The sequence below is a fragment of the Oenanthe melanoleuca genome, chromosome 17, assembly GCF_029582105.1.
Source record: "Oenanthe melanoleuca isolate GR-GAL-2019-014 chromosome 17, OMel1.0, whole genome shotgun sequence".
In the NCBI taxonomy this organism is placed as follows: Eukaryota; Metazoa; Chordata; class Aves; order Passeriformes; family Muscicapidae; genus Oenanthe; species Oenanthe melanoleuca.
The window spans coordinates 5,405,533-5,432,077 of NC_079350.1; the positions used below are offsets into that span (position 1 = coordinate 5,405,533).

Here is a 26,545-nt window from a genome sequence, read left to right on the forward strand (position 1 = left end):
TGCTGGTCAGTGGAGCACTATTGATTTCTCTCTGGGGGCAAGGCATCCATCCAACCTTCCTGGCAGGGGGTGGGGCTGATTCTTTAATCAGAACAGCAACAGTCCGTCCTGAAGCTTCCTCAAGGTATTAGGACTAAATTAAACAGTCTGGGACTAGTGTGTAAGCCCTAATGCACTTCAAGAGGCTTTTGTGGATAGGAGAATTTTGAAAATAATCAGAAGATGAACCCAAAAGTAACAGGAAAAAGCCACAGGCACAAATCACCCTTAAAAAGGGGCCCATAATACATTTTCTTTGTGTGGTGCAATGCTTAATGCTCAGATTCTCTTAGGGAAGAAAAGATGCATGAACTATACAGCTCTATTCAGGGCACTGCATTTAGAACTTGTGTTCTATCCTTTGTGTATGTGTTCCATAGCTGTTCCAAAAATAGATATGGTCACAAACACCAAATTAGTAGAATTAGGCATCCTAAAGCCAGGAAATGCACCATTTTTAAAGCAACAATCACTACAGAGGAAATGTGAAGTCTTATGCACATTGTGCTATGTCTTTATTTGACAAGGTTGTTTGCTTGTGTGCATTTGCAGAATCCATAATCTGTGAGAATTTTCTAAGGATAAAAATGTCCTGGTTGCATTCAGCTTTGTTTGGACTTTTATTTCTCTTTAACTTGGAGGAATGAAACATGATCACTGAGCAGTAATCTGTACAGTAAGTGCTCATAAGCAAGACCAACTACAAATTGTCAGTAGCCTTGTTAGATGTGCTTACTGGTCATTATGGATGTCATTAATGTACAAAAGTACTCAAAAAATAAAAGTGAGGAGCCCACATGACAGCTGTTCTGTCTTGCTCTTGGTTCTCAGTCATTTTGTCTTGGTCCATCTCACTCTACAGACCAAAAGCCAGGTAAGCAGTAATTTTATTTTTCCAGAATGTTGGAATCCTTTACAAGTATATCCATAAGGCCTGAGGACTTCATGAAAGCTGGAATGTTTTAGGGTGGCTTTGTTAGTAACATCTGAATTCTGAATGTCCCTCATGGAGACTGGCAGGTGCTGAAGCCTCTGGCTTCAGAGATGCTCTGCCCAAGTCTTCTCCCATAACAAACTTCACTGGTCCTAGTGGTTCTTGGCCCACCAGTTTGGACCATGAATTAGCAGCCAAAAATTTTGAGAGATAGATTTCAACTTCAGGATTTGTGAAAAACAAACCTTTTATTTTCCCTTCCTTGGCTGGGAGCAGTTTTGAGTCAACCTTTGGACCAGAGTTGCAGCTTCCAAAAACTATTTTAAGTGGAAGGTATTGTCATTGGAACAACTGTAGAGCACTGAGTGACCTCATTGTCCTTACTGTGGGAGGGGATGTTCTTGTCAATTTGTGAGAAATTTTCTTTCTTTCCCTGCCTTCTTTGTAGGTAGGTAAACACACATTTGTTTTCCTCTTCCTCTCTGAATCAGTCTGGTTCAGAGGCCAAACTTGCTTTCCCTGCTTGGCAGATAAAGCATCTTGTAGATTCAAGTCAATATCCTCTTTCATATTTTTTAGATGATTCAACTGCTCATCAAGCAACTGGTCTATCCCTGTGTTATAAAATAGTTGGGGAGTCATGGGACAGTCAGGGAACTGAGCCCAGAAGCTCCAGTTGCTGTGTGAAGATCAGTAGTTCAGGCCCATTGAAGTCAAAGGTTGGACAGGAGGTTCCTGTTTGTTCTTCAAACAAAAGCATTTCTTGTGTGTTTGTGAGCTCTTTAATCCAACAGGCAGAGTTGCAGCCTTTTAATGGATGGAAGCTGAAGTAAACAAGGCTAAGATATGAGGAAGAGGAGGAAGGCTGACGTGTTGTTGTGCAGATTCCTTACACCTTAGTTGTGACCTTTGCTGAAGACAAAATTTACTTTTCTAATGTTCCACAGCAGAGCAGGTTCTTCTTTTTAATATCTCATTATTTTCCCATGTCCCCCCCCATGTATTTTCCGTCCCATGAATAGATTATTTATTCTCAAAACCAGTTTGTTTTGCCTTTCTTGCATTAGTCAGAAGATTTCTTATCATCGTGTACTTTAAAATTTGCAACATTTGTTTCCAAAGATGTTGCCTAAAATGCAGTGTGATAACCTCTCACAGACTTGAGCACTGTGTCAGAAATGTCACGTTTAGCAAGGGTCCTGTAGGTCAGCTGAATGCACCAAGTGTGACAGGAAAAGCAAAAAACCTATTTTGGGAGACCCAGAGCAGAGGAGAGAGACTTGCTGATAGTGACTTGGCAACATAATAAAACAGCAAGATACTTGAAAATTTAAGAGCTGTTTTGAGGTGATGAGTTTTCATTTGCTCCAATGAACTGTAATATCCAAAGCTTAGTGTCTCTTTCAAAAAAATAAGAACTTGCCCTTTAATACCTTCCACTTTTGAGCAAATGGCTAGTACAGTCTGATTTCAGTAATAAATTATTTGGAAGTCCATCTGACAAGACTTGAAGAATGCCTCAGTGTCATTTTTAGGATGTCAATCCTTGTAATACTTGGGTTCTGCTTTTATTAAGTGCAGTGCTTATTATACTGTTCCACAAGTACCTTGGTTTATTTATTTTTTTTTTTTTTTCATTTTAATATATATTTGTTTCATGAACTTGGGTTTGTTGGCAGCATTTTTTGCTGGAGCTCTCACCCTCTTGTGCTGGGTAGGCACTGGGCAATCAAGGAACTGATGGTCTCAATCTTGCAAGTCATATGACATTAATTAAAGACAAGAAAGATTGGAAAGATGGAGCACAAGGCATTCAAGGATGTGGAAATCCTCAACCTCTCCCATCTCTTCATGATTTTCTGGTCTGGGGTAAAATATGGTGATTTCTCTTGTGCCCATGTTTATTATGAAAGTTCTGTGCTGTGAAATTTTAACTGCTGAATAGTTACTGTAGTCTGGGGCAAACCTAAAAGTAAAATAGAGGGTATCTATTTTATGTCTTCTGTTGTTGAAAAGCAATATAGCAGGCTGATAGTACAATTTATTTTAGGTATTTATTGCAGTATTCCCTCCATGTTATAAAAAGTGGGTATGTCTGACAGCCACATTTCAAAGAGTTTTTTCAATGCACTAATTAATTCTCTTCAAATAAATAGTCATGCAAAAAAATGAAATACAACATCAATATTTAATGGCATCTGCTTAAAATCCTCCCAGTTTAGAATTTTGAAGTTGTGTGGGGGTGGTATTCACACATCCCTGAAAAAGGGAGGATGGAATGTGTGTGTTTTCTTTTCATTTGAGGAATGAATTACTCCTTAAAGATGTGATTGTGAGGTGCCCTACATGGTCCTGTGCATAAAGAATGTAGGAAACAGGTTCATCTCTCTCTGGAGGCTGTTGCACTGAGTCCTGTGGATGTTACCAGAAATGGAGATTCTGTTTCCTGAGTGGAATGACCTGGTCTCCACATTCCAGATTTGTCCAGTTGCAGCAAGTTTGCAGAAGTTACACTGAAAGTGGGGTCAGTTTTTCTCTTGCTGCAGGAAGCAGTGAGCCCAAGTGACCAATATCTTACTGTGCACATCACATTGTTTCACGTTCCTCTGTTGAACAGCACAGCACTGAGCTGACCTAAATTTATAGTTCTCTGGTGAGATGTCAGTCTGCTCTTAAGCTGTTTGCAGTACTTTCATCTGTGAGCTGCCTGTGTTTGATGTTAGTGCTGTGTTATCAGCCTCTGATGTTAAATGGAGAACCACTCTTCTTGTGAAGAAGTGAATTTGTGACAGATTTGCTTGCAATTTGTGGGCACTGTTTATGCCAGAATTGGGGAACCCATTACTTTCTGGAAATGACAAGCATTTGTTAGACTTCCTCCCACAGCAGTGACAGAAAAGAGCAGTGCTGTGCTCACCATCCTCTTTTGATGCTTCATGGTTTGTTATTGCTGTGATAGGAAAACACAAGGAGCAGGTTGTAATGTAAGCATTCCCTGTGTTTATTTGTTGGTGGTGGTGTGGTAGCCTTCCACTTGATCTTCCAGGAATGTGAGAAGAGTGGAAATCAGGATGACATATCTGTGCTTTTAGTCACAAAGTTCCACCCCGTGTGTTCTGTGAGCAGCATACTTTGCTATTACAAAGTCCTGAAAAATCAATTAATTAAGAAATATTCCTGTAACACACACTGTGCTGTCACACTGACCCAAACTTAACCAGCAGCTCTCAGTGATGGAGATTTTAATAACATTTCACCATGGTTTGTGTTAGTCCTTTGACTAAGCACATCATGATGTATGTGGTGTGGTGGTCTTGGTTTTGTTTGCCCTCAAGACACAAGAATGCTTTTTATTGCTGTCCCTGTAACCAGTCCAAAGTACAGCAAGCAGCTTTACACTTGAAAAACTGTAGCACCCTTTCAGGAAATATCTGCGGCCCCTCAGATTTTTTCAGCCTGCTCACACATTCAGAACCCCGGACAAGCAGCTTAAGATCTGAATGAGATTGTTCACCAAATGACTTGGTGCAGCATATTAATTTGCTGGTGCTTCTAAATGCCTGCAGTGTTACAAGAGCCTGCAATGGCACTGAAATACCAGGAGCTTTGTTGGCTCTAAACTCCTTAAAAGAGAGTTTTAAATTCTTGTCTGCTTGCCGCAGCCTTACCAGCTTTATAAAGAATTTGGAGATCTGTATTTCAGAAAGGTTGTGTGTCCTGGGCTTAGGAAAGTCAGTAAGAGCTTTTCCTGGTAATATTAATTGTCTTGGAGCTCAATTGTTCTCTGGGTTTTACTGTACATCTGATTATATAAGCCTCCTATTAGTGCCTTTATCTATGATATGTTTATTGCATGGTTTTATGCATAGGATTTATGATGAAAAAATATTTGCCTTTGGAGTTAGGTAAACTAACATAATATGGTTATAATGAGGCTGGATGCAGCCTCAACCTGATTTTATGTATATTTTCAGTTTCATTTTAAGTTAATATTTAAATGCCAGAGTAGAACTGATAAGATATTAAACCATTTTTCCTTTTTTGTCTTTGTCTGGTGAGCCAACATACTCCTCCCTCAAAACCAATATTCTGCCTGACAGCTGGAGAGAGATATGAAGTGTTGTCAAAAACTGCAAAAAGTTTAAAACTTTAGAAATCCATTTTCAAAGTCTTGAAGTAGATGATTTTATTTAGAGGATGAACCCAAATATTTTAGTGAAAGCTAAAAAAATCCAGTGTTCCGTGATGTCCCTTGTTTCACTGCTCCTGCATTTAGGCAGATATGTAGTTCTAGATGGGGTGACCAGAGGTTAGTGGTCAGACTGGTGTGACCCAGCTGTGGTTTTTAATCTTGGCTCAAATAAGCACTGCTTTAAATTGGGTAGTGATTTTCTTCACAACTTTGTCTGAAAACTGTATTAATAGGAGGCTGTTTACTGATGCAATTTTCATTAGTATTGTAAAGATATTTCTTCAAGTGCTGTGAAAGCTTGAAATCTATATCATGGTATCACCATTGTTATAGCATGAGTTATAAAATATTCAGATGTGGTTTTGGAACCTAAGGAAATGAGATTGTTGTCACAAGAACACTGGATTACCTCTTTTGCTCAGCTAGACTTGCCTATCCAGCTTAGGAGCAGAATATCCTTGCTGAGTGAGGGAAGCAGTCCTTACTTAAAGGATCAAAGGATGTTGCTCTTCTAGCTCTGGATGGCAAGATGTCATTTATTCCTAATGCTTAGGTTTCCAAGCCATATTGGTCAAAAGGAACTGCAATTGTTGATTTATTTCCATAAAATGTTCTGACTGTTTTTCTTTGAGAGGCCGAGGCTGTGTAGGGTGCCAGACCAAAAGGTTTGGACAGTCTGTAGCTGCCCTACTTTCTAGAAACTGTAATTTTAGGTTGTGTTGGCTGGCACAGGATGGTCAGCACAGTGAACTTGAGCTTTGTGTGCTGGAGCTGGAGTGTGGCTGTCCTGCAGCATCCTTGTGGCACAGGCAGCAAACCACTGAGCCTCGCTCCCCACGCTGCGGTTCCACACGTGGCTCTGATTTCTGAGAGCTGAGCCCACTTCTGGGTCTGGGGGAGCAAAGGCAGCACTCAGCACAAGGAGGCTGCTGTTAGACTGGGGAGTCTCTGCTGCTACTGATCAGGTGCTCAGGCATTTATTGTTGATATATGGTGGAGACAATTGTGCTATAAACTCTAGTTCTGCATGTTTCATACGTGTCGCTTCTGGGGTAGGGCACTCTGATTTCTTGCATTTTACAAGGCTGGGTGACACGTGGTCTCTTTGTTCTGGTGTGAATGTTTGTTTAGTGTGATGGAGTTAAATTTACCTCTATCTCTTTAGATTCTTGCAACTGTCGTATGTCCCATGGAGAATGTCAAGTGTCCCTGAGTGAGCAGCCCAGATGACTCCATCACAACCCTGGGTGCTTTGTGCTGCTCTATTGACTCTGCAAACCTGAAATGTGTGTGGGAGAACTTTCTCTTGTAGTCTAGCATGTAATTTAATTGATGTTTGTTTGGTAATTTGCCTCAGATTAAATTATTCATTGTCACCACTGAACAAATGCTTTGTATGCTTCTGGTGGGTCAGCATTTTGCACAGTGTTTCTCCCTTCTTATTCCACCTACTTTGATGCATTCATTTGGTTTTGCTGCAGTCTTAGTACTGAGAGAGGCTTCTGTTGGGAGAAGGGGGAGACCCAGTGGAATTTGAGAGGCTTTGAACAGTGATTATTTGGTTAAGAGAAATGTGATTACGTTTTTTCAGATTTAAACTTTGATGTAACACAAGTTCACACTATAGTTAATGGGAGTTGTTACCTGAGGGTGAACTTCACAGAAATGTCACAAATGTGAGCATGTGAGAATAGGAAGATATGACTGAAGTAATTGAAGAGTTATTGTCAATAGCAATTCATGCTTTGATGCACAGAGGGATGTTTCTGATCCTTAGCCAGGTGTGTCAGTGGTAGAGTTGCCACATTAGTTTTGGTCTGACCATATTTTAGCTTGGTCATTCCATGGCTGTACAGGTGATGGTGTCTTTTGTAGAGGAGGAGAAACATGGCAAGGGTCATCTTAAAGTCTGAATATTTTATGCACGTGGGATCAGACTGAAACAATGATTTTGTCAAAATTGGGATAAATGGCCTGACTCCTGGACAGATGCAGCTGGGGTTAGGCACTTCCCTGAATATTTATCAGTGAAAAACTGAGAGGAGAAAGGTATTGGGTTAAAGAAAAATATATGACAGGATGTTAGAGGACTGTCTTGGTTGCCATTTTTACAGCTATAGGAGGGGCCAGGTCTTATTGTAATAAAAAGCTCTGTGAGAAACCCTAATAGATGGATTTAAGGCATGGAGTCTCCACAGCCTTCTTTTGACTCTTTGCTTTTATTTCTGGCCTAGTTCCAGAATTTATCCATTTTTTGCCAGTGTAGCTTGACTCCACTGCACAGAGTGGACTGCATGAATAGATAGTTCTGAATTATGAAATACACTTTGAACAGAGTTTAACAGATTTTGATGTGACCAACAGTGTTGTTTGCAGACATTTTAAATGTTATGCATTTTGACATTGTTGTTCTATCCATTGCATTAGATTTCTGAGTTGCATATATCTCTGATGATCTTCCTGTTCTGGAAACTTCACTATTTCTTGGATCTGAGTGGAAGCACCTAATCTAATTTCTGGGTTAAAAATGGAATGCAGTGGCAGATAGAAATACTTCAGGCACAGCAGTAATCTTATTTGGTCATGAGTGTGAAGTAGCTCTTGAAAAATCTAGGATTGTATTTGTCATGTCATGGTATTTAAGGTATTAAATGCTTTTTGAACTCCGTCTACAAAGAAGTTTTTCAGCAGTTTGTTCCATTTAATTTGGACATGAGAGGAGGGAACAGTCAGTTCAGATCTTTACTTTTCTTTTGAACTTTAGGGAAGGGTTTGGAACACTCTGAAGTGGAAGGGGCATATTTTTTTAACCCTAGTTATTGCCATTGCTCCAGTGATTCCAGGAGTCAGCCTCCAGCTAAGCAGAATTAGTGATTTTTACAACATTCTTCTTTTGTGAGTGTCTGCATAAATATCCTGGAAGGACACGGTGCCTGCACTGGGGCCTGGTCAGTTCTGGCTTCACAGGAGAGGAGATGAAAAGGAGTATCAGGACTAAAGGCTGTTGTGTTTAGTGAATAAATGCATCTTTGCATTAATGTGTGTAGAAAAGAGCTTTGCACACGTGCTCAGTTCTACACCCACCAGGGGATTTATTTAGTGGAGATTAGAAGTTTTGCTGTTGAGAATACCAGGCATACCTGGTGAGACCTTTGCTAGTTTTAACTGTTATCTTTTTGGGCTAATTTTGATAGAGGGAGACCAAGGACTCTTATTTGCAAAATATAACAACGTCACTGATTGTTTTTAAGTGGTGATATTAAAAAAAACCCCATCAAATTAATCTTCCCCAAACCCCTTTCCTAAACTCCAGTGTGTGCTTGGAGCTGAATCATGTTCAAAAAGGTTTGATATTAATGAAGAAATTTTGACTTTGAGGATGCATAAAACAACTTTGGTATTCTACATGATGAAACCAGTATGCCATTGGTTTGTGATGAAGTTGGGAAAAAGCTAATTTCCCCAAAAAAACATTCCCACAGACTGCTGCAGTTGGAAGTATTGTTCTTGTGGATAAGATTCTGCTATTGTGATTCAGTATGGTTTTGGGTAAGAGGCAGAATTTCCTTTTTAATGTGTGTTCTTTTAAGTGGATCAGCAGGCTTGTTTGGCTTTCTATTGTAGTTATCCATGCCATGCAATAAGCAGGAACACTCCATGGCTCATTTTTAATAATCAGTACACAGCTGCCCAAGGGGGAAATCGTGGGCAAGAGCTCTTGTTGATCTTTGTTTTAACAGCTGGTATTATTAAGGGAGAGCTTCACAGACTGGGGAAAAAAAAAAAAAAAAAAAAAAAAAAGGGATGAAAATCAGTCAACAGTTAATCCAAGATGTGGCCAGACAGCAAAAGATTGACTGGGAATTAGTTCTAAAATTGCATTTGTTCAAATAATTTCAGAAGAAACGAATGGGTGTGTATTAAATGAGGGAAGTGGGATGGTGCTGGGGAACAGTGAAAAGTTGCAACATTTGTCAACTGAAGAACCTTCCTGGAACAACAGCAGCGTATATTTAGCATTGTTACCATGCTGCAACTCCTGAGGGAGGCAGCTCGGGTCTGGAGCTCTGCAGCAGCTCATGATTTATGCTGTCCTAGCAGCAGAGCCCCACAAACCAGGAGGATCTGCTCATTTTCAAAGCTCTTGTTTATAATGCACGGAACAGTGAATCCCTGTGGGTCCTTGCAGCTTTCAGGCTGCAGCTCTGGATACTGTCAGCAAAAACCAAATCTTTATCCCATTCCTGTTCCCCCAGGAGGAGCAGGAGGAGGAGGTTAGCATTGCTTTGTTTTGTTTCTTTGGTTTTTGTTTCCTTTTTTTTTTTCTTTAAATTAGTTTTGTGGGTATAATTAATGCTAATGGTAGAGATGCATCATCTCTCTGGCCCCAGTAGATTTTAGTAGTTATGAGCATTTGCTTAGCTAATGAGTCTGGATTTTAGAGTCTAGATTCTGCTGTTTATCCTCATACCTAGTACAAATAAATTCACTTAAATCAGTTCAATTGTTAGAATCAGCAAAAGAAGCAGCGTGTGCATGTTTGTCTCCAATTTAAATAACTGAGCAAGTGCATGAAAAGGTTGAAATGCACCCAGTCCTTCAATAAAAGTAGTCTGACTTAACATCTGGCATTAGTTGAAGTTTCTTTCTCATTATCTTGTTCTTTAAGAGCTTTCTTATATCCTGGGTTGTAATTTGCACATTATAATGTATTTTGAAACAAAACTGTGTCTTGTTCTGGGGTTTCTGGAGTGTGTTTTGTAAGCAGAATTGTAGGTTTGAAAAGAAGTGTTCCTTTCTGAATGGGCTGCTCGTGACAGATGGTTCTCATTGTGGCAAAGTGCCTCAAACCTCAAAGTGAACAAATTTATTTGAAGGAAATGAGTTGCTGCTGCATCATGGCCATCTATGAAAAGTGTCCTTGGACATTGCAAACGCTGACTTTTGAGCCTTGCCTTCTCCTTATTCGAGGAGAGCTATAAAATTCATTTTTGAGAGCATGAAACTGTGACACCTCTAAGAAGCACATCTCCTCTTTCAAGAGATGCAACACTATCTTTAGAAGGATCTCCCACTGATAACAGCAGGTGATGCCTCAGTATGGCCTTTTCAGGTACCTGTTTGAATAAAACCAAAATAGCACCATGTTCCATGCTGGATGTACTGCTGTCCAGGACATGTAACCTACATAATTTACCATCAAAAATTCCCTTGTTCCAAGAACTCTTATTATCCAGTACTTGGCTCAGTTGCTGTTTCTCTTTATCACCTGTTGCTCCTCAGCTCTGTCCTGCTGCAGCTGAGCTGATCACATCTCCTGCCTTCCCACTCCCCAGAAATAATCACTCCTCTCTTATCTTACGTCTTTCAGCATCTTTCTGAGCTGCTGCAGCACCAACAACCACATCCTCTGTGGGATAGAACATCCCCCCTCTCACCTTCCTTCCTGGCTGCTGTGTTAGCACAGTTAGTGGCCTTGTTGCCATGGAGGGACTATGAGTTCTGCTTCACCACATCCTTTACAGGATACACAGGCTGGGGGGAGGAGCAGGCTTGGTTTGACACCAGGGTGGCAGAGGTGGAGGGTTTGGGCTCTGGTCAGGAAGGTTCTTTGCTGCAGTTTTAAGAGCAGTACTTTGGGGCAAGGCCAGGAGGTTTCTTGCAGGATCACCTGCTCCTGGAGCTCCTCTGCTTCTGTGGCCTGTGACTCAGAGCCTTCTGGCTGCTGCAAAAGGAGCAGTTTCACTCCACAGCTGAAGCTGTCAGCAGAGAGGACGAGAAGTTGACCACTGAGAGCATGTGTGTGTGTGTGAATGCCTTGGCATGGGTTGTACTCACAGCAGGAAGCCTCTCCCCATGAAGCACGTGCTGGGCTTTGCCAGGCTTCCATCATAGGTGCAAAGTGGGTCAGCACGGTGGGAGCGTGGCTGTGCTCCCAGTGACCTCTCCAGCAGGCACAGGTGGCCTCTTGCTGACCTGTTGCTCTGTGCTGCTGCCCAGGGAGCCACTCTCCCTCCCAGCCCAGCTTTGGAGCCTGTGTTGGCTTTGCTGCTGTTCTCTGTAAATGCTGTGCTTTAGTCTGGTGTTGGGCACTTTCTCTGCAAGGAGGTTTAACCTTCACCAGAACAAAGCTCACCCCTTTCATTAGTGGGGGATGTTCCTGTGCAGCTCTGCTGTAGGTGGATCTTTCAGTGAGATGTTGCAATCAAATTGGTTCCCTGTCAGCCCAGATGATCTGGTTGTACTCCCAGGGCTGGCCATGCCTCAGAGCAGCTGGAATATTCATGTTCTCTCCAGGTGCTGGCCTTTGTGCCAGCTGCTCATGGCTTTTCTCAGAAGTGATTCTTGTTTGAATTAAGTCAGGTTTGTATCCAGGTAGGGTTAAGGATTGGCCAAAACCTGCCTGTGGGACAGCACCTCAGATTAATTAGCAGGAGGGTCACTCTTGAGCTTGTGGAAGGTGGTTTTTGGGGTGGGGATGAGTGTGGTTGGTCTCAGAAGCAATTACAAGGCTGTGCAAAAGACCTTGCTATTATACCAGGGCAATGTTATTTTCTATCCAAATTAAAACTGGCATAAATATTAGGTCTTATTTTGCTTTCCAGCTTCAGCAAAATGCTGAAGAGGGTAAGCATTTCAAGGCTGAAATATGGCCCAGAAACTGCTTTGTTCATTATGTCTATTGAAATAGGCAGGACAATTAGAGGTGAGTTTATCTAGCAGCATAGAAGGTATTTCAACCTAAAACACGGTTTGTTTCCACTCTTGCTTTCTGTCAATTCCCCTTCACAAAGGTTTGAAATACATTCAGTTTCCTATAAATACAGCAAAGGATCTCATGTTTCTTTTTGTGATCTCCTAGCTAGGTCAAGTTCCCAGGTGAATGGAAGAGATAGAATAGTTAACCTTGAGGGCTTTATGGAAAAATGTGTTTAGGAGAAGGCAATGAAAGGAAGATGGAGATGGCAAGTGGGATGGCTTTTTTCCTCTGGGCTATTTATTATTCAGCTGAAGCTGAAATCATGCACATTTAGGCATCCTGGTGAAAGGTCGGGAGGAATTTATTTAATACTTGAAGAGTAAAATGAAATTAAGCATGTGTGGCAGAAGAGGTGATCTGCATGACAAACACATGTGATCAGAAGTAGCTTTGTTAACAAGAACCGGATGTGTGGGGGAATGGAAGGTTCACTCAGAAAACAAGCAGTGAAGCCACAGCATCATCTGAGTGTGAGGCAGGCAGAGATGGTGTCCCTGCCCCATCCCTCTGTGCTCCATGCTGCTGTGAGTGCTCCTTGTCTCTGCTGCAGGAAGGGAAAGGTTGGTGTCCTGTGTTCCATCTATAATCAGGGATGTTTGTTTAGTGTCATTAACTGAGGGTTTCACTGACTGCTGCTGACAAGTTTTGTGTGGGAAGTTGATTCTCATCAGTAGTGGCTGAGTCAACAGATGCTGAATTGCTTTGGTATTTTCTACTCATCTATATTTTCTGGAAGGCTCTTGCAGTGGTAGCCTGTATTTTATGCATTTTCTTTCATTATTAATTTGCCTGGAGACTGTTAACATTTGCATATAGCTTTATTGTAGGTCTCTGAGGATCTGTGATCTGAATTCCTGTGTATTCTGCCAGCACTGTAGTGCCATATGGGACTCAGCTGAGCCTGTGAAGGGCTCATCATCTCGTTAATTATTTTTATAATTTGAAGTTGTTAAACCATGGAACCTAAAAAAGTAATTTAGAAATTGAACACTATAATGTATGCTTGATCTTCACTTTAATTCCTTTTTTGCCTATGAAAGTGAATAAGAGTGTTTTAAAAAAAAAGATATGGGAGGAGAAGGTATGATCAGAGGTAAAATTAGCTATTAATTACCCTATTACTGTTTTTTTATTAATGGTAGTATGTAAACAAATAATCTTGTGAGGAAACAGAATCAAACTCACTGGAGGATGAGGTAGTAGAAAGTCTTCAAATATTCTTAATATTCAAGAATCCTGGGTCTTTTATTGTATTGCTGCATTAGAATTGCAGGAGGTGTATGCTAAATATAAAGGCTTTTCATTTGCTATTAGCATCTGAATTTTCTTCATTATTTGTCTTTGTATTAGCATTCTTAATTTCACACTTCTGCACTGTCACCTGTGAAAGCAGCAGAAAGGGTGACAGTGACAGTTTAGCCCAGATACTGGTACAGTAAATGCTGCCAGCTCAGTCTACTCTGGGCAGGGCTGGCAGGAAGATTTAAATTGCAGAATTAATTGGTAAATTCTCCTAGAATCTAATGTCTTGTTCACAGTTGAAACCAAGTATAAACCCCAGTCTTTCTGGCTTGGCTGTGTGTTGGAACTGGGAAGGGTGAGTCTGTCTGGCTGCAGATCAAGAGGGAAGTGAGGACATCCCCTTTATTTCAGTCAGTGTTGAGGCTGGAGAAGCCTCTTGGTGGCAAGAGAAGCTCCATCATTGGATCTGAGCACCATGTGTTGAACTATTTCACAATAGATGGAAGCCTTCTAGAAAGAGGAAGGAATATCTCACTGAGCTGATCTTCAAAGACCTCATGAATAACACTTTATTGCTCAATAATTGGTTGTACTCCATGTTATATGGCTGAGAAATAGGAAGAAGGTTTTTCTTTTGGGATTTTGGTTTGGTTTCTTTTTTTTTTTCCCTAATGGCTAACTTTCATTTTCCCAAAATACTTTGCATAGCTGGGGAATGTGACTTCAGGAGGGCAGTTGAGAAGTGAAGGGGATTTGACAGCTTAAAGGAACTGTTCAAATGAAGCAAAGCAAATGGGCAGCACTATTTCCATTTTAAGCATTGTCAGGGTAACAAGCATGCAACCGAATTTCAGAAAGAATGCATGGATGGGAGGTTATTTGGGCAGCAGTAAAAGCACCAGGAGAGAATTAATGGAAACAGAAATCAAGTTAGAAAATGAATTTAGAAGCACACTTTGCCTTAGGGTTAAAATATTCAAAGCATTCTGGGGACTTGGATGTCAAATTCCTGTTCAAGGTAATGAGTGAAGTTCTACTTCCCTCTTTTGAGCTTCAGTTTTTTTCTGTACGTGCTCAAGAAGGTGTTAAGGTCTGAACAGTTTGTTTTAAGCAGCAGGGGCTGTGTGAGCCAGGTGGGTCAGCTCCTCCATCACCTGGGGAAGTGTTTGTAGTGGCACATGGTGAAGCTTTGGAAGTGGTGGAATCTGATGGAGGGGGGTAAGGTACAGTTGCACAAGCAGTTTAATTACATGGACAGTCAATTAGAAGTTTATTCTTTTTCATAAGCTGATAGCACAATAAACATGGGCACTTGAAACTGGGAGAAAATGAGATTTGGCAGGCTGGAAGGGTATAGTAACATGAAGGCTGTGGTGAGAGCCTGTGACAGACAACTGACTGTCAGTGCAGTATTTCTGCTCAAAGAATGTTCTTAGGTGTGAACCAGTCTCTGAGCCAGAGGAAAGCAGTGAGTTCTTCTAGAAAATGTTTTGGTGTTTCTTTTTCGGAGAAAACAGGTGTGGTGTGACCTTTTGTTTCTCCCTCACTGTGGGCAAGTGGGAGCATTCTTACTGAACATTGCATCATATTTCTTGCCTTGTTTTCTTGAATGCTAAAGCCCTGTGGAGTTTATTGTTTCCTAATGTTCTCCCTGACTGGAAGGGTGAGGATGCTGTAAAACTGAACAGAGGAGGGTCTGTGTATTGAAGCTGAAAGCTGAAACAGCAGCTAGTGGGGCACCTGAGCCTCTTGCAGCTGATGACTGATCCTGCAGGGCTGCAGTGGCACAGTTCACCTGCTAAACCATCTCTGCCAGGCCTGGTGCACTTTGTGCTGAAAACAGGTCTTGTTCTCATTAGACTCCAGAATAATTGAGGGGTTTTTTAACCTCTAGATTCCTACTGATAATGCGTTTTCATAATGAACTTTGAGAAAACTAAATCCATTTCTATAAAGTGTTTTCAATATTAACTATTTGAAGGCATGATATTGTTGTGAGCTGCTCTGAAAAATCTTTTTCAGAAGTATTATTTTGCATTGATTATATGTATATCTGGATTTCAGGATTCTGTGAATTGAAGGTTATTCTGTATGATCAACACATTTTGTGTCTTCTGTCTACCCCACAATTCATTAACTTTAACTCATCCTTTGCCTACCTTCAGTGTCCTTCCAGATGCATGGAATGAAGACAGGCTGTGTTGTATCCCCCTGCTCTGCCCTTCCTTTGGAATCTCATGCTCAGCCAGTGATGGTGTTGCCAATTTTACTGTCTTTTTTTCATGCTGGAGGCACTCAGCAAAGGGAAGGGACAATGGAATGTGTGACCCCAGTATAACACACTGCTGTGGGGCGTTGGCTGCTCAGTGAAATGGCACTTGGGCCAGCCCTGTTCCATGCCCAGAAAAGAACAGAAACTCTTCTCTTTGGCAAATCTGCAGAGTTAAACTTCCCTTTAACTTCTCCATAGTGGAGGTCAGTGCTTGTACTTCTGAGGTGGTTCTGCCTAGAGCTTGGCACGGGGCAAGTGCCTCATCTCACGTTATAAATAGAAATTCAGCATCTTCTCCTGGCTGATCTGTCTGACAGCTGCACCACCGTGTGCTCCTCTTACACTGCTCTGCAAGGAGTTTTATTTCACCAAACTTGGCCTAGTGAGGCCTTAGAAACAGAAAAACAGTCTAGCAGGTCCCTTTGTGGGCTGCCAGCCCACACTGAGACAGCTACCTGCAGCTGTTTCTGGGTTTTTATTCAAACTCTGATCCAAATGATGCTCTGAGAATTGATTCAGGGTGGGGGGATGATGGTGGGAAGTTTGGAGAAGCCACCACCAGGGTTGCCTTTTCAGGGTGAGCCTGCTCTATCTTGAAATCTGGATTACCTTGAAGGGCAGGATCTCCTTGAAAGGCATTCCTTCCTCTGGGAAACCTTGACCTTTCCTCTTTGGATGGGGTCGCAATAGGATAATAAGCCAGTTTCTTGGTACGAATATGATCTATCTGATAAAGGTGGTTACATTTGCTTACAGGGATTACAGAGTGAATTTCCCTGCCTGAGATTTCCCTTCTCTAAATCAGGAGTGTGTGAATCCAAGTAAACTTGTGACTAATGGACTTCCCCATGGGGTATTTCTCTTATATGCATGTGCTTATGTTAAATAATGTAAATTGTGGAAGAGTAGGGTGTGGGAGAACTACAAGACCTCTTTATCAGAAACCTTAAAAAGGCCATGTTTGCATGACTCCTGACTCCAGCAGAATCCCAGAGATGGAGAGGGATATTTGAAGCAGAGCAGAAGGTGCTTCTCTGTGCTGGCATCAGACTCCAGGCTGAGCTGGGCCCTCTGGCAGGAGGAGGATCATTATTACCCCTGATTTTGCCTTCTCCCCAGCTGTGAAACTGTCCAAAGTTGAGATTTGTATATAGGCAAACATGTACATTTTTACTCTGTGTACTCCTTTTCTGCAGAACACACACATCCTCTTTCTGAGTGACTGATGCTACCCTGGTTCAAGGGTGATTTATATTGTGGGAAGTAAGGCTTTTATTCTGTGTAGTTTGAATTTCTTTACTTCAGTTGCCCTTAAACACTTTCTCCTAGTTTCTGGAGCACTTAGTCCTGGAGCACTTAAAAGTTCTTTGTAACTATTTTTGTAACTTCATACTATTAGCTTTTTGCCGTTCTGCCCCCAGTGCCTCCTTAATTGACTAAAAGTGACATAACTGAAGTTGAAACCTAGTCTGGTTTGGCTGACTTGGTTTGAAATAGTCCCTGATGCTAAAGCAGAGCAAACACACAATGCACAAACCCTGTGTCCTATTCCATGTCTCTTGCCTGCTGGTTTAACTTTCTTCTTGGTGCTGTTTTGTAAATTTTGTCTTCTAAACACGGTTCCTATTTCTCTCCTTCAAATTAAAGTTAAGCAGTTTTATTAGCAGGTTTATTTTCTTTATTAGCTACTGTGTACATGACTGTATTCACTGCTGGCAGAGTCTCTCCTGCCACCACTGTAACTCACTGTCACAGCCAGATATGCTGCAGAGCAGAGAGTGGTATTTGATAAAAGCAACATATTCACAAACCAGGCTTTGTTGTAGCTTCCAGTTATTTTTCCTGCTCTGTGTCTAAAGGGAGTGGGCTTGTCTGGCTTTTGTAACTCAGTGAAAGCTCTGCAAACTGAGTCACAGGGCCAGTCTTTTGCAGAGAAGCATCACTTGTGTCAACCTTTGGTAATAGCAGCTCAGCAACCTACCCAAATCTAGTGCTATTTATAGTTTTTTTGAAAACATGGTCAATCTAATTTGCAGGTTGTACAAATTTACTCTCTATTTTCCTTTTAAACCTGATGCCAAATAAGTTAGGCTGATATTAAAGCCCTTGTTTTTTTACACTGTATGTCTGTCAGAATAAGTATTCACTGTATTACAGTTTAAAAACTATATTTCAAGCATTAGAGAAACAGTAACTTCTGCAAAGCTGTGTGGAATGGGTTGTGGAATTTGAGTACTGTTGAAGTAACCAAATTTTGAAAAATAAGGTGATTATAATTGAAATCTGCAGATAATAATAAAATGGCTTGGATAATTAATTTGAGTTTAGAGTTGCTTAATTTCTTTTGGCATTTGCAAATCCCAAACTGACTTGTGGAATGTTCTTGATTTTATTGAAAACATGTGTGACTGTTTTTTGAGGGCAACAATATTTGAAGAACAAAGTTGTATCTGTATATAAATGGAGGTGGACAAAAAAATTTCCAGAAAACGAAGTTTGTCATTTTTAGGGGCATCCTGTCATCTAGTTTAGAACAGAACAGGCTACAGAGGAATTGAAGTCTGCTCTGTAAAAAGATTGACTGTTCTGAATAACATTTTAAATTCATTGCGCTGATGAAGCTGGAGTTTAAATCTACAATTTTTATGTGAAAATCAGTATTATTAATTAGGAGTAGATCCCAAATTCATGGAACTTCTATTAGTTCTTCAGAGTAAAACAAAATCCTGTCAAGAGAAGCTATTTCTTATCCTAATTGAAGCATGTTTTTATACTAGAAGATGGTATTCAGTAGAATTACCAGTATTTCTGGAATGAAACTGATTCAGAAATGAGTAATGAAGAATGTTACTGAATTGGGCTCATGTTAAAATACAGATTTCTGTTGATTAAAAACCTGTCTCACTATGCAAGTATCTAACTGGTAATGGAAAATATTAACAACACTTTCTGTATGGCAATACTCCCTTTGTAAATTAATTTTAGTTGTTTCTGTGTTCAATGAGACTAAACTTTTGATTTTTTTATTCATTGCAGGACCAGTTTGACAACTTAGAAAAACACACGCAGTGGGGTATTGATGTTCTGGAAAAGTACATCAAGTTTGTAAAAGAGAGGACAGAGATTGAACTCAGCTATGCAAAGCAGCTTAGGTAAGTCAATATGTAGAATTTTGGACTTTGAGTTGCATCTCTTCAGAGCCTGTAATCAACTTTAAGTTTGTTGTGCCAGTGGTGATTTTGTTTATAATAATGGCTTTTAGAAAATAGCTTTAATTTAGAAGTTGAAAAGTAAAATTGAATTTAAGATCCTGTTGTATTATATCTGCTAGTAAACATATATTTTGTAAAAAGAGATTGTTGGGGTGGCTCAGCAGCAGACTGGGGCTTACTCATGGGCTGTGCATGATTAATGGCTCAGGCTTTGAGGACAGCACTGTAATGTTTTCCATGCAATTGGGGCTGCTGTGCAGAAATGCTGAAGGGTTTAAGAATTTACCAGAATAATGATCATTTGTTAGGAGAAGTTTAGGTTTTCTTTTACTAAGACAGGCCCCTTTTGAACATGAATGGGGAAGAACTGCAGGTCAGAAAGTCAGCCCAGCCCTTGGTAATTTTTCCTATGTAGTGAAGAAGGTTAGAGCCTGAGATTTGAATTACAGTTTTATAATCTTTTGAGGTGCCTCCTGATCAGAGCAGAGATCTTTGTGAATTAATCTCAAATAATTCCTGCTGGGTACTTTCTACATGTCCATGTCTGGTTTGATTGTAGACAGAGATGAGTATGTGTGAACCAGACACAGAAAAAATCTTTCTTTAGGTCAGGTTCTGGGGAACAGGTGCTAACACTCCCTCAGGAGTAGATATCACCTTGTTTTTGCCAATAAGGTAAAAAAAATGAGAAGTGATCAGGGTTAGAAGGGAGTAAAGCACACAGGGGTCCTGCTGCTGCCTGTGGGACAACATTGCTGGCAGCCACTAGTGACCAGTGATGAACTGGAAGTGCTGGAGTTAACTGGGTGGGGAGAGAGCAGGAATAATTATTCCTGACCCCTCCATTAACTTACCTTTTATTTGCATGGTGCTAATAAATCTTGAACTCTTTCCATCTTCTTGGGTTTTAAAGAGAAGGGATCTGAGGTATCAGTTGATCTGTGTATTTAACACAGTGCCTATTAAAAAAAAAAAAAAATCACCCAGAATTTGCTTGTGTTGGAGTGGGTTTGGGATGCACAATGGCCTGTGATTTATGAGGAGCTGGTTGCAGATAAAGCCCTGCCCTGATGGTTGTGTGCCCTCCCAGGGGAATGCCAGGAGGGTTCCCCAGGGTTTCTGCTTCAGACAAGCAGGAAATAGAAAATGACTCCTGCAGGAACAAATTGCTCACATCCTATGGAGAGGAGCAGAGATTGAATTACAGAGACAAAATGAGCTGGAACAAAGAGAATGTGACTAAGACTGGGAAAGCCCAGCACAGTATCTGGGTGAGCTGGCCTGTGTTAGCAGCAATCCTGCACTAGACTCACTGGAGTATTCAGGATGACAAATTCCAGGTGTAAAGAGCTGAATTATTAAAATAAACACACAAACAACATGGAAAGGAAAGTGAAAGACTGTTTTACCTGTGACCATGTAGAAACTGTGAATTCCTGAGCTTTATTTCCTATTCTTTCCAAACAAGCATGGTCAATTTGTTTCTTGCCTCTCTGTATTTTTATGATTTGAGGACAAATACATCTGTCCCCAAAGAGCTCTTAAACTCAGGGTTGCTTGCAGACATCTAAGAAGTTAGGAGTATAAAGGAAAAAACCAAAAATGTAGACTTGTCAAGTGTTGAGGGAAAACAGTGCAGGACCTTTAAAAATGAAAAATAAATCATGCATCTGCTTTTATTTAATAAGTGTCCTTAAGCCTGGTGCAAACCTTTTTTGTACTACATCCATTTGGTGTAAAAGGGCTGCATCACATCACTGCATGTCATAACATGCAGAAAATTCTATTAAAAGGAGACAGGTTAACTCCAGGTACTCCTGGAGGACAGGAGTATGTAACCCAATTTTTTTTTGTAGTGTAAGTAAAGCTGCTGAAATTTATTTCCCATTGTGAAACTTGTATTTTCTGGGTTCCCTAACTAGCTATTTCTCCTTTCTGTCTACATCTCAGGCTGGTCATCAATTGAAGTTTAATTTTCTTCTATTTAAAAACATTTCTTTTCTTCCTCATATTTATAATTCTGCAAATGTATGTTTAATATTTTAGGTTAGACTTGCATACCATTTACAATTAGCCTGGTTTGGGAAACCACTTTGGAACTGACATGGTTATTTTCTTGTTTTGCATTATATTTATTGAATCATTAAGCTAGGCTGGGAGGGAAGGGATGTAAAAACTGTGGTAGAATGCTTATTTTAAGTATTTTACCTTCCATGGGACACTGATGTGCTGGATGCTGTGCTCCCAGTGCTGAGGTGATGTGTCCTTGTCATTCCCTTGCAGCACATGCACTCAGAGCATCACAAAGGGTGTCAAAACCCTTCCCTAATGTGATGATGGATAGATAGCCTCGAGGGAAATGTGTTAGGAAAAAAGCTTCAGGTGTCAGGATAATCTGAGAATCAGAACCCCTGATGTCTGACATCTCTCTCTCACATTTGTCACCCAAGTTGAAATACAGAAGCAGAGAAACAAGCTGGAAAGGCAGAAAAAATGATGCAGAGTGAAAGGCAAATAGAAACACTCATGGAGATGAGTGCTCAGGATAGCAAAAAATCTCTCCAGAGCTGGTGTTTCACTGCTGGCTTTTATTATGGGTTAGCTCCCTCTCTAATCACTGCCAGCACTGAAGGTGTCACTGTCTCTGCTTCTTGAGCTTGAGCCTGGGCAGTGCTGGTGGTGACACTGCACCAGGACAGGCTGAACTCCAGCACCACCTCTGGATTCACTGTCTCCTCTGGGGGTTTGTGTGTGTACCTGCTTAAACCCCTGCATCTGATTTTACACGAGGAAAAAAAATAGAGAACTTAAATACATAGGCTCAATTTGTTTGTTGTGTAAATTGCATAGAAGATAATGAAATGTTTAACCCAGATGCTAATCCTTGGTAAGTGGTTTTTGTCTGTGAAAGCAGGCTGTGGATTTTTTTTTTTTTTTTTTTGCCTCAGCTTTTTAGCATTTCTGCACCTTCAAAGATTCACAGGAAGCCAGTTGCTGTGTGTGTCAGAATTAATTGGGCAGTGTGTCAGTGCTGAGAGTTAGAGTTTTGACTGTGTGAAAATGCCTTATTACTGTAGCCTTCTGTGCTTGTTTTCTTGTGGATTTCCTTTCCCCTTCAAGGTGGAAGGAAGGTAGCATTTCCATGGCATATAATGGATGCTGTAAGATTTATTTTCATCATGCAGAACAGTTTGCAGAACCCTTCCCATTCTGGTGTTTGGTAGAAGCTACATAACTAGATAAGTTAATTTTTTCAGAGTATATTCTTGGAGAGAAGGCACAGACTGAGAGGGAAATACTCATTTGGATCCCTTCCAGTCAAGATACTTAAATTTTGAGGAACACATGTTTGTCTGTGCAAATCTGCCAGCGTTCTGGCTACTCCTCTGTTGGGGCAGATGCTCCTTAATTCCTCAAGGAGAACAAAAGGAATAAGAAATGTGAGATGGGAGGCTCTGCTGTCTCCAAGCCAGCAGTAAAACCAGCATCAGCAGGGAATGGGTTACACCTCTGAAAAAGCAGTTTCTTTACAACTTGATGTGTTCTGGGACTTTTCCAAAGAGTTTGGCATGGATAAGTTGATAAAACTCAGTCCTCCTTTGGACAATGATTCCATCAATGCTCCTTGTGTGCTGTTCTTCATCACTGAAATAACCTTGTAAAACTAAATCAAATGGCTTCCCTTTCACAATAGGGTGAGAGGCTGCCAGAGGGAACAGAGTAACAGGGCCCAGTTTAGGACAGAGGAGCACAGAAAAGCCTTTAAACTGCTCAGTGAGATTGGCCAGCTCTGGGGTGTGCCCTGGCTGAGGGGTGTGCTGTGCTGCAGTGCAAGGTGCATCGTGGTGAGGGGCAGGTGGGCAGCACAACTTCACAAATCCCTGGATTTGCTGCTGATGAGAGGCTGGTGGGACAATGACAACCATACAATTAATGTCAGATGTGCTCACAGCAAGGTTCAGGTTTCTTATTTAAGATACAATCATGCCAAGAGCATATTGGTGTTTTAAAATTAAATCAGTAGTTGGCTGGGGGATAATGAGATGCAATCATCTGTGCTAATTAGGATAATCAAATGTCACACTTCCCCCAGCATTAGTTGATAATCACAAAATGATCCCCCTTTTGCTATCTCAGTGCAGCTTCCCACAGCTTTGTGAAAGTATTTTTTTTTGCCTTTAATCATCCTGCTAAAGGCAGGGAAACCTGCCTGGCCAAGAGTGTCATCTGCTGCTTCAGATCTCCCTTTGCTGGGATGACTCCTACTCTAAAACAGCCTTTCCTCTAGAGCAGGTGAAGGAGATCTGTGCATCAGCAGAACCACAACCCAGGTGCATTGACTTCATGACCTTAATTCAGCAGCTCCTTGTGTTCAGAATCTGCTCTTTTGTTGTAGTTACAGACTGGAGCACTGTGCAGCCCATTGTTAGAGTGTTACTACAGCACAATCAAAGCCTGATTATGCTTCAGGAAAGATTTCTGCTCACTGCAGATAAAAACTCTAGCCTCACAGAGTGTGTGTGCATCTAAAGATCATCAGTAAACTTCAAAGGATATTTTAAAATTTTGTTTTTATCTGTCTCTATTTTTAATTTTAGGAATCTTTCAAAGAAATACCAACCCAAGAAGAACTCCAAAGAGGAGGAGGAATACAGGTATGTTCATGATCCCCTGGTGGGTGAGCACACATTGATGGAGGAATGGTAAAATTTGGGTCATCACTTAGGATTTGGCTTTTAGACCCAAGATTTTAAAGTCAAGTATAAGAATCTAGATGTCACAGATGCAGAAACAGGCTTTATGTGGTTGATACTAAGGAGTGGATTTGTAACTGTGGACCTTTTAGTTTAATGTAACTTTTACAGTGTAAAGGTGTGGATTTGTGAAAGTGGATCTGTAACTACTCAGTTCCCTTATGTTGCAGTTTCTGGATGCCTGGGTTGAGGTTTTTATTTCATTTATTTTTTAATGTGCCTTAAAACCTTCAAGCCAGACTGATCCTGGCTCTTTGAAGTGAACGACTAAATTCATATCTGCTTTCAGCAGAAGCAGTTGTTAATTTTAGCATGAAACTCAAGCACTCTGTGTAAGTATTAAATTACTGAAACAGACTGACAGCACAGATTAGTAATTTACAAAGGGGTAAAGTTCTAACACCAGAGTGGCTCCTGCAGAGCAGGGTGGAGGATGAGTTTGTACTCCCAGGATCCTGGGGCTTGCTGCTGCTGGAGGATGTGGCACAGCCTCACCTGTCTGCTTTTGGTTCAGCTGCTCAGACCTGTGTCCCATGGCAGGGGATTGATGTTGTGCTTGCAGGCAGCAGCAGAGCTCAGCTCCTCTGAGCAGCAAGGTCCTGGTGATGAGCAGGACACCCCTGCCCTTGGGGAGAATAAAGATATTCTCTAAGGAGAACTTTCTAGAAGATGAGATTCCCAACACTCTAAAGCAGAGTGAGAACCTTTCCCCTTAGAGCACTGTGACCCTGGGGTTTCTCAACATCAGTTTTGTAATGCAGCTCTGGAGGAAGGCATGGCAGGGGCTGACCCTCAGCCTCTGGAGAGCCCAGCAGCAGCCTCAAACCCTTGACCTTGAAATTTGTCATATTTCAAACGGGTTTGGATAAGGGTCCAATTGGATGATCATATTAATACAGATTTTTGGGTCAGCCCCCCAAGCTGCTCTATACTGCTACTCCAGTGGCTTGTATAACAGAGATAACAGCCTTCTTGCTTGCTTTTTAATTTATTTTTAGTAGCATTGTTTGGGAATCAGTTATTTATGCTGTTGTTTCCTGAGATATTGGTATTTACACAAGGAAGATTATGTTACTAGCACAGTGGCTGTTTTGATCTGTACCCAGGATTAGGAATAAATCTGCCTTTGGATAACTCTACCATAAATGGGTATTTTGAGTTTACTACAATGGGTTTTGACACATTTTTCATTGCTGAAAAAGGATATTTGAGTTAAATGATTCTATGTGATGTGGCACAGAAGATCCTGTGTGTCCTTTGCCCTTTATAAATACAGTGTTCACCTCGGTGCAGTTACTTCATGTCTCAAAACAATGTCTGGGGATTTGCCATGTGACCTTTGGGTGCCTCAGATGCTGCTTGGAGACAACCTGGATAAAAGTCAGCTTTTTCAAGCTCATTGTCAGTCTCTAGTTCTGTGCCTTTTATTCCTTGGGACTTTTTTGAAAATGGGATTTCTTACATTTCACATCTTGACTGTGAATGTTTCTGCTTGTAATGAATTATGGTTTTAGTCCCCTTTTTTAGTTTCTCCTATTTTTATTTTCATCTGATGCATGTACCCACTTGTACCACTCCATTGTGATTCCTCTAAATATTTCCATTTTTGCTTTGAATTTTCACTTTTACATGATGTTACCAGTGCAGGCCACTACTATTTTAGAATGATACAATTCTAAATTATACAATTTAGAATAATAATAATAACAACAACAGTAACAATAACAGCAATAGTTTTTCTAGTATGTAGTAGTGTCTTGCTGCTGGTTTCCAGCTGCCCAGCACAGCCAGCTGGGGTATTTAAATGCAGCTCTGTTGGCACTGGGCTGAATATACCAGTGACATAATCTGCTGTTTTGAAATGGGTGTGCACAGATGTTTCTTCCTTTCAATAATACATGGAATGCTGTATTGGAGATTATTTCATATGAAAAATAAACCTTGTGATGGAAGACACTAAAAAATACGTGTTGACAATGAACACCTGGTTGGTAAACTATATAGTTATTTGAAAACTTTATTAACTATATCTGATTTAAATTGAATTTACACTATGAAAAACTTTCTTTTCTAGGCTATGCTGGCCAAAATTTTGCTTGCTTAGACAGGATTTTGACAGGTAGGATATACTGATGCCTCTGTGCACTGAATTGTAGGACTTAAGAGAGTATAACTAGAAATGTTTGGTGAATAGAGATTAGAAAACTGAAGCCCCAGAGCTATTCTGATAAAGAACCTGGCACTCTTAAGTGGTGATATTTTAAGAGCCAGTGTCAAACTGTCTAAATTGAGATAGATTTATCAGACAACTGTCAGTCTGTAGGACAGGCTTCCTTTGGAGGAATTCCTTCCAGTGAATCTGTGCTAATTCATAGCAATGCTCAGTGCTTGAGGAGGATCCCACCTCCCTTTGCAGTGTTTGCCTGAAAAGAAAGGGACTAAAGCAAAATGCATTTCTGTCCTTTGCAGGTACACATCAACTAGAGCCTTCCTAGCCACTTTAAATGAGATGAATGACTATGCTGGACAGCACGAGGTGATTTCAGAGAACATGACCTCTCTGATCACTGCAGAGTTAACACGCTACGTGCAGGAGCTGAAGCAGGAGAGGAAATCGGTAATTGATCCTTTTTTATCTATTATTCACAGTGAATTGCTATTTAAGACAGCTAATTAGTGGGAGTGGAGTTCAATGTTAAGGGAGATTTATTTCTAGTTAATAAAGATGAGCTGTGCTAATGAACCAAGCTTTAAAGAAGTGGGTTATGTGCCCTGGCCAAGCTGCTGAACCGTTTGAATCAAATGTTATAAAATCAGACAGCAATGCCTGCAGGAGAATCCTGCTAAATAAGGTCAGAGACCCATCTGTGCTTAAGGCTCTGGTAGCCAAAAGCTTGCTTAGGGAAGAGTCCAGCAGTAAAGCCTGAAATAATTCTCTCAACTGCAGTTCCTCTATTTATCTGGATTTTGATTCACGTTTTTATGCTTCTCAGCCAGATCTGGTCAACAGGACTCTCTAAAAAAGTTATTCTAATAAGAAATAGGGGGTTTGTTTTATTTGGTGAAGGTGGGGAATGTGGTTTTCAACCTGTTGTCCTTCAAGACTGATAGAATTAATAGCTTGATGTTAGTGCTCTATT

At 40.8% G+C, this 26,545-nt stretch overlaps 1 protein-coding gene across 25 annotated transcripts in view; it reads left to right on the forward strand.

Moving 5' to 3' along the window:
* Positions 1-26,545, forward strand: part of FNBP1 (formin binding protein 1) — a 92,784-nt gene that overhangs the window by 10,751 nt on the left and 55,488 nt on the right. For 13 of the 25 annotated variants that reach the window (XM_056505192.1, XM_056505195.1, XM_056505196.1 and 10 more), the window contains exons 2-4: positions 18,476-18,591; positions 23,250-23,306; positions 25,875-26,022. In XM_056505192.1, coding sequence (XP_056361167.1) covers positions 18,476-18,591; positions 23,250-23,306; positions 25,875-26,022 — 321 coding nt within the window. Of the gene's footprint in view, positions 1-10,754; positions 12,486-18,475; positions 18,592-23,249; positions 23,307-25,874; positions 26,023-26,545 lie in introns of those variants that run through there. The other 12 variants (XM_056505185.1, XM_056505186.1, XM_056505189.1 and 9 more) reach the window with 1 other exon arrangement.